This window comes from Schistocerca cancellata, chromosome 3, assembly GCF_023864275.1.
Source record: "Schistocerca cancellata isolate TAMUIC-IGC-003103 chromosome 3, iqSchCanc2.1, whole genome shotgun sequence".
Taxonomy (NCBI): domain Eukaryota; kingdom Metazoa; phylum Arthropoda; class Insecta; order Orthoptera; family Acrididae; genus Schistocerca; species Schistocerca cancellata.
In genome coordinates, this window is record NC_064628.1 from 229,716,765 (window position 1) to 229,725,960 (window position 9,196).

Here is a 9,196-nt window from a genome sequence, read left to right on the forward strand (position 1 = left end):
TCTTAACTTCATCAGTTGAAAATTATCCAGATGCAAACTTTTCGGTGCACACAACAATTAGACACTAAGTGACCTGCCAGTTTCACCCAACCATCAACAGGTACACTTTAAGAGTTTGACAGCTCCGCTCTTGCCTCTGTCATTTCCAAAACCCCTCATAGAAAAAGCCTATCTTCTGTAACACCTACCACGTAAAGTCTTAAGACCAGTCTTAAACTAATAATTATCCCTGTGGAAAAGGCTCAGTACTGTGAAGAAAGATGAGAATTCAGCATCTTGTTGATGGTGTGGCCTTTATAGGTGGGACACAAATTTGGAAAGAACAAGAATGGAGAATAAAAATTTCCATATTGTTTTATGAGGAACCATCCCTGTTTACCTTAATCAGCTAGGGAAAATAGCTGGAAACTTACATTGTGAGGGTCAGATGGTGATTTGAACCCTGCTCCTCCCAAATATGTGATAACCACTATGCCAACTCACTTGGTTCACTACTGTGATAGTATACTACGGGAATTAGCTGATGGAGAGTATTTGCCAAATGGTAGATTACTGTACTCGCAAATCTTAACACTGAAATTCTCTACCACATATCCTACTTGATCTGAATACTTGCAAATGTCTTTCACCTGAAACCACCACTTCCTCCTCCTGCTCCCAACCTTCATCACTCCCCATGTGTTCTTATTTTAAATGTTTCCTAAAATTCATAAGTCCAACTCCCTTGTATGCCTTATTGATTTTGGTCACTCTGCATCCATCAGAACATATTGCTATTCTCAATACTAGCTTCCCCTGTTCAGATGGTTTTATAAGATTCTCTGTCTACAGAAAAAACTACTATCAACAGTACTTCATCTGTGATGTAGACACATCTACCTAACTCAAAAGGCATTACCCTACATAGGGATATGATGGATTCTGTACATACAGCGACAAAAAAATTTTCTCGGATAATGCTAGAAACCTCACCAAGTATGATAAGGCCATATGGTTCACAACTCACCTCTCATGTCATCCTTCTATGATCCCCTAATACTTTCTGATTCATTGTCATCATTGCACAGTACCAACAACCAACCAGCACCTGAATGTTGCAACAACATTATTCCACAGATTTAAACTACCTTTCATCATGCACTGGGGAAAAAAATACTGCAAAGATCTTTGCTGTACAACCATAGTAATATTTTGCAGCTTACCAGTATTTGGTCCATCTATTTATCATTCATACTTTCAACATCAAGCCTCCTTTGATCATACTCTTGTGAATTACACATTGATAGATTTCTTCCACACACCCAAATCAAAAGTTAAGCATAAACAGAGAAAAGGAAAATGGAAAGAGGAAAGGTAAGTAATTACTGTAAATAGCCATTAACATTACCCAGCAAACTTATTACCATGTTCTCATATCAGAAGACAGGCTGTGGCAGTGGAGGCTCTCCTGTAAACAGCAGCTTGCTGGGAAGATTTGCCTGCACGAGTACAAACAGTTGGGTGGCTGCACTGCCCTAGACATGAACTACTGCCATCCAAAGCAGGAGGCTAGCTGTGGCTGAAGTGAGCCCATGGTAGCCCACCAGCTGGAAGGCAAAGTCTCCAGGAGTGGAACTAGCCCAAGTAGTTGACTCATTTATTATAGAATCCAGTCTCATGCAGGCACCTTGCAGAACCCCATTACCTCGTTGCCTGGTATGGATGTACCTTCATAGTAGGCTCTGCCAGGTTCAAAATACTTTGGTTAGAAATGATGGGTTTTTATACTGGTTAGGTGCTCATATGCCATGCCAATGTGCTGCTTCTAACAACATACACTGAAATAAGGCAATGGACAGTAGGTGTGCCAAGTAGCCTGCCAATGCTGTGGTCAGACCACCTATCTCGCCATTGGCAGTACTGCAAGCAATGGTCCATGAAACCTGTCTGCAACAGCTGTTATTACTCGGTAGCACCAAAAAATTGTGTTTGCACTTCGTTTCTCTCAGGGAATCAGTGTGGTTTCTAAAGAACACTTACGTGAAAAACAGCTTCTTTATTCATGTATTATAGCCTGCAAACAGCAGACAGAGATGAATGGAAAGTTTATCTTTGTAAATATTTGTAAGCCATTCAGCACTCCCATATTGTCAACTAATAACCATTATATAATGCTATGGAGTATCTCCACAGATCTGCAGCTTGTATAATGAATTTTTGACTAACAGATAAACTTGTACTAATATGATACATGATAAATGGAGATAGAAATGAAAGTAACATCTTATGTGTCATAAGCAAGCAAAATAAGACCCCTCAGTACACATAAATATTGTGTCAAATAATGTCAGTAGGACTATCAGATTGTTAACTGATGATTCTGTTGTCTACAATGATTGAAAGGCAATTTAGAAAGACTTAAGCATAAATTTCCATAGATTTAAAGAATGGCAGCACTCTTTAAATGTGAATTAATGCTAAAAAATATCCATAACAGAAACAATGTGTTAGTATCTGCTTACAAGATTAGTGCTAAACTTCCATTGGCCATCATTAATGCTAAACTTCCATTAATGCTAAACTTCCATTTTTTCCAATATTTAGGTATAACACTAAGAGGTAATGACGAATGGTGCCACGTATTTTTTTCAAATACAGGCAATTTTATGTATAGATGTTTATAACTGTCTAGGCCAGTTTGACAACCCAAACCCAAATAACTGGAGGATGACACGTAAGAAATAGTAAAATTTTATAAAACTATGGCTCTTACAGTACTTCTTCATGGCAGTAAATGCTGGGTATTGGCAAAAAGAAAGTAGTATAACCAAATACCGAAACATGTAATATGAATGGGTACAGAGAAAGAACTGTAAATGACTTTTCAAACTAGCATTAGCTTACAATCCAGCAGGAAGAGGACATGTTGGAAGACCTAAGAAGCAACAGACAGACAATATGCGAAGCCTGAATGGAATCAATGCATAATCCATGAAGTGTAGAAGAAGAAAAAGAAGACAACTAAGAAGTAATATGAAATGCAGCAAACTGTGAAAATCAATGATAGGTAAGGCAAATGTGGATTTAGCGGAAGGATTCTCACAAACCACTGTGCACCTGTACAGGAAATCACAGACACGACCAATTCCATAACACTGTTTCATCATTTGCAGTCCTTCTCGAGTATGAATGACAGTAGACATAAAGTGAATTCAAAGATGTGCTGTTAGTATCATAAACAGTTGGTACAGTCCATATGAAAAAGTAACAAAAATGTCCAGAGATTGTAAATGGGGCTCTTCGTAATAAAGATGACATGATCATTTCAAAATCCTCTAGGGTGAATTTAGAAAACAAGTAGTTCAGGAAAACAATGTGACAGTTCTGCTTCCTCCATCATATATTTTGCACAGGAATATCAAGGAATACAGGTGGTCCCATTTCCCTTACTTAATACACAAATGAAAACGGACAGAAAGTCACTATCATTGGTGCAAAGAACTCTCTGCCAGAAGCAGTAAAGTGACTTGTAGGGTATAGTGTAGTCATTTAGTGGAGAAAATTTAAAAAAAAAAAAACTGAGTATTGGACCAAATTTGTAATTGGATTCAGGATAACCTTGCAGACAGAACTCAACATGTTGTTCTAAATAAAAAAAAATCAAGAGATGTAAAGGTAATTTTGGGAGTACCCTAAGGAGTGTTACAGACCCTTATCTGTTTATAGTTATACTGCCCAAAGGGCACCCAGAAGGGGAGGAGGAAATGAAAAGAAACTTCCCAGGTTGAGAGGGTGTGATATGTCATTTCAGTGGTTACAAAATGGAGTCAAATTTATAAAGAACTGCAGTATGAGCCCACATATCAGTAAGACGTTACACACACTCTTTCTTGGACACATGCACTAATTTGGTTGGGAATGGTGTCATAAAGCCATTGTATCCACTCCTAAAGCAATCTGGCGCACAATTGTTGTAACTGATCATGGATATCCTGGATACTGCTACTCTGATCCCACATATATTCTATCAGTGACAGATCTGCAGATCTTGTTGACCAAGGAAATAGCTTAACATCATGCAGCATCTGACAAATAAATGTGCCATGTGTGGCTGAGCATTGTCCTGTTCAAAAATTACAGACAGTTTGTTTCCCCTTATTAATGCATGAATGGAAAAGGACAGAAAATTACTAATATTGGTACAAAGTACACTCCACTATATGCATTAAAGTGACATGTGGAGTATAGTGCAGTCATTATGTAAACAAAATTGAAAAAAAGTAAGTGTTATCATTAAATTCAGGACTTCCTTGCAAATAGAACTTAATGGAACAAAATCAACAGATGTAAAGGGAATTTGGGATTAACCAAAGGGATTGTTACAGGCCCATATCTCTTTACAGTTCACACTGCCTGACAAAATGTGAAGCATACAGAATAGGAGGTGGAAATGAAATGAAACTTCACAGCTTGAGAGCATATGTGATGTTATTTCAGTGATTACAAAATGGAGTCAGGCTTACAAAGAACTTGACGGTATGAGCTCATATATCAGTATAATGTTGCAAACCCTCTGGTTTGGATGCAAGCACTGATTTGGTTGGGAAGGGTGTCATATTCACTCCTGAGGCAAACTGGCCCACGACTGTTATAACTGATTCTCGATATCCTGTATACTATCACTGCTAGACCCAATATGTTCTATCAGGGACAGATCTTCAGATCTTGCTGACCACATGAGTACCTTAAAATCATGCATACAGTTAACAATGAAGTGAGCCATGTGTGGATGAGTATTATCCTGTTGAAAAATGTCATCATGATACTGCCGCATGAGAGGTAACACATGAGAATGCTGGATGTCCATGACATACCACTGTGCAATCAGAGTTCTCTCTGTCTCAACCAGTCAAGACCTGACATCACATCCACTGGTTCCCCAAATCACAATGCCAGGAGTAACACTGCTGTGAATCTCCAAAAGATTGGAAGTATGGGTCCTCTCCCCAGGTCACTGCCATGCTTAATGATGATGGTCATTTAGGGTAGTGCAGAACTATGATTCATCACTGAACACAGTGCAATACCCTCGTCAGCTGTCCATATTTCCCAGTCAGGCACCACTCCAAATGCAGCTGCTTGTGTTGTAATGTCAATGGCAGTATACACATGTGACAGTACATAATTCTCTAGTCTGGCTGCTGTTAATTTCTAATCATTAGTGCAGGATGACATGTAATTTTGCTGGGATTATGGTGAGAGTTTATAGCAGGTGCAAATATGATGGAGTTATGATGTGATTTGTGCACAATAGGGTGATCCTCCCTTCTGGTGATCGGATGGGGTCAACAAGTATGCCTGCCCTTACATTCCCAAGCAGACAAGTGTCTGCTCACTGTTACACCAGAACGCCCTAAAAACCTGGATGGTGCATAATATGACTAGTCTGCCAAAAGGTGACTAATAATGAGCCAGCTTTGAAACTCTGTCAGGTGCTGATAATGCTGTCTCAGATGAGAACACAGCACCACTGTGTACTTCACAGTGATCACTCAACATCTGACACTGTCCACACCCTTTAAATGCTATATCAGGCATGATATCAACACAGATAATACCAGTGTACTCTGGTGGCCATTCTACCTGCCACAAATAATTGCAACACTAAATCATACCACTGATAGTATGCACATGTACAATTTCACATTGACATCTGACCAAGTCTTCTATGTGCTTCACTTTTTTTTTTTTGCCAGGCAGTGCACTGGGTGGTGATAGTTAAACTTTTGCAATTTTAACCAATGTAGATGGAAAACTATTTATCATATGCGTATTCAGCTTTATAGGAATGATGTTCAATCTGTCCATTGCTGGACACAATGTGCAGTCTTCAATTAGTGCATGAGCTCTATCATGAGAGCTGAACATTCTACTGTTTGAAAAGATCTGTGAATAATTGTGTAATGGTATATTAGTGTGGTACCAGGATGTCATGGATGCAGACAGTCATCACATTGAGCACCATTTGCAACCTGGAATGTAAACATGGTACACAACTATCAAATGTTACCTTCTCATGTGGAAATTAAAATGTGTTTCCTTTAGTGGTTTATTCATTGTTTCTCTTCTGCATGTCCTTACAAATGTTTGCATAATGTTTCATTTTCCTGCAATCACTTGTTTTTCATGGGCCCCTCTCAAGTAGTGAAAATTTAATTATAACCAAGTTATATGTTACTGATATAGTGGATAATGTTGAAAGTTCCATGAGGCTATTTACGGATAATGCAGTTGTTTATAAGAAGGATGCAATGACAGGAAACTGTAGTAAATTCAGCAAGACTTGCAGAGAATAGATTAATGATGCAGGAACTGGCAGTTACCCTGAACATGTATAAATGTAACATATAGTGCATAAGCAGGTGAACAGATCCACTATCCTTTAATTACATTATTGGCAACGAATTGCTGGAAACATTAAATATCGTAAAACACCTAGCATTAGCCATTCAAAGGGATGTAAAGTGGAATGATGACTTAAAACAAATAGGAAAAGCAGGTGACAGGCTTATATTCATTGGCATTGGGAGAATCTTAGGGAAATTTAATTCATCCATGAAAGAAGTAGTTAAAAAATTACATGTTTCACAAATTATTGAGAATTCTTCACATGAATGGGACCACCACTATGTTGGATCAATAGAGGAGATAGAGAATATCCAATGAAAAACATCATTTAGTTGGTGGAAGAACATTACCAAGATGCTCAACAAACTTCAGCGGCAGACATTACAAGAGAAGAGTTGCATATCACAAGGTGTGTTTACTATTGAAATTTCATGGCCTACGTTCCCAGAGTAACTCATACACATATCATAAAATGTTGATGACAAGAAAATTCAAGAAACTAGAGATCACGCAAAGGCTTATTCACAGTCGTTCTTGTTACGTGCCTTTCGTGAATGGAATATGGGAAGAGGATAAGATGGTAGTACCAGAAATATGCTTTGCCTCACACCATACAGTGGCTGGTGGAGTACAGATTTGTATGAAGATATTATTTAGAACCTTTCCTCAATTATGTATTTTGGACAACCTAGTATGGTATAAATCCTGTGACTGAGCTGTGCTTTGTTTTGTCCTGATACTGGAACATATTTTCTTTTCTTGATTAGACATAACTTTTGGATATAGTCTCTAGACTTAAATTTATGATTATTCTTAACCTATTACCCAACCATACGTAAAGCAACTTGGAATATTAGCTATATCATTAAAAAAAACTGTCCTGCAACCTTTGTGATAATAACCAGCCACTGACCAAATCAAGTGAATTATCAGCACAATATGGCCAATCAACTGCAGTTTGTGCTACTCATTGCCAAAGATAAGATCAACACTTGCTTTGGGACTCATGCTGTATAAATGTTCATCTGCAATAACAATTCTGGAGTTCACAAGTGGTAAATGTCCTTTTGCTATATCTTGAGGTCCCACAATCCATTCACCTTAACCTAAGCTATTCCCTTTGTCCTCTCTAACATACTCTTCAGATTCCAATCCTCTCTGTAAATAATTTTAGGTCTTTATAATATTGCCTATTCTAACTTTATTAATCATCAGAATTTGTTGTTTGTTATACATTAATAATGACAATTTTTCTTAGTTCTACACCCTTCCTCACACTCTGTTGGTTACGGCTCTTTTATTTGTTTCCTTGCTCCTTATAACCTGTTCCCCCTTTCTGTCATGTATGTAACACAGTCCCCTCTATACCTAGCACTGTGAGTTGTCCTGCAATCCTACACCCTGCCTTGCACCCCACCTTGTACCCATTGCATGCAAACTTGCACTCTTGCCTCACCCTCCTCTCCCTTCATAATGGACCACCAGTTACATCACACAACAGTGCTGTGACTTTCATGTACCTAAATGATAACTCTTGTGTCATCATACTGATCTCTCACTACTATATTGGCAGAATTGTACTCTGTCCTATGGGCATGCAAGATGAGCAGACAATCAGATTCATTCTCCAGTTAAACAGGTTAAATCAAGACTCATTTGTGAATGGACCAGTACCCCACTGTTCCCAGGCTCATTTGTGGTGGGCAAGACAGCGGGTTTGTTTTAACTGCTTGTCTGCCTATGCATTCATGTACAGGGTATTAGTTCTACTTCTGGTTGTACTGTCACAAATAATCTCTACAGTCATTTGCTGGAAAGAGGTAATAAAATATAAAGATGATAAGGAGACACAAACAGCAAGAGAAAGGTAGGAACTTATAATGCTGTGTGTTGCTCTGTGAATTTTGTCTGACCGTAATAGATATCTCCATCACACTAATTTATATGCAGTTGAAAACTTTGTGCAGCAACTGTGAATGGAATGTGTGTGGTAGAAAAACACTACAAGAGATAAGTTGTACCTTAGAGGTAGTTATTGACCATTATTTTGTTAATTTTTCAGGGCTCTTGATTTACTTCACCATTGGTTACTGTATCAGTGACCCAAAGGACAAAAACACAAATGATGTTACTGCACAGGGGCTGGATAATTTGGCATACACGGAAAATGCTGAATGAGCTCTCTTGCTGCTACAATAATGTGACATATATATGTATATACAGTAACTGGATAAACACAATTCATCATGGATAAAAAATCTTTGTAGCTTGCGTGCTTCTATCTGTATTTGTTTTTTATTAATTTGTAATGTTGAACAACTCACAAATAAATTTATTCAGTTACTTTTTTAATAAAAATGTAGCTTTGAGAAACATATGAATGTTCATGATTATCCCTATCATCATTAAGTAAAATACGTACAACCATCCATCATCAATGACAAGCTGAGAACACTATAGGAATCTCACCAATACCAAATTGTAACAGTGACACTCAGTATACTTGTGACACTAAGAAATCAGGGTAATTGGGTTTGTATGAACTCATTGAACAGGATGATATTTGCTACTGGCAATAGTGCTTTTCAGTTCTCCCATAAAAAACAGCACATTTTTACGCAGATTAACAACATGAGGAAAAAACTGCTGCTGTACATGGAATATCTGTACAAGAGTTGCATTATCAAAAATAACTCATCTCTACTCAACAATCAAACTTGTTAAAAACATATAATTGTTATGTTCAAAAACTTAAATAAACCAAATTGACGTTCCACAGTAATATTTATTTAATACAAACAATCCTGTT

General features: G+C 37.8%; 1 protein-coding gene across 1 annotated transcript in view; it reads left to right on the forward strand.

Annotated features, from left to right (window-relative positions):
• The window catches only part of LOC126174860 (cationic amino acid transporter 3-like), a 129,837-nt gene extending 121,136 nt beyond the window's left edge, over window positions 1-8,701 (forward strand). The window contains exon 14 of the mRNA XM_049921259.1: window positions 8,450-8,701. Coding sequence (XP_049777216.1) covers window positions 8,450-8,565 — 116 coding nt within the window. The 3' untranslated portion in view covers window positions 8,566-8,701. The remainder of the gene's footprint in view (window positions 1-8,449) is intronic.
• The last annotated feature ends 495 nt before the right edge of the window (window positions 8,702-9,196 follow it).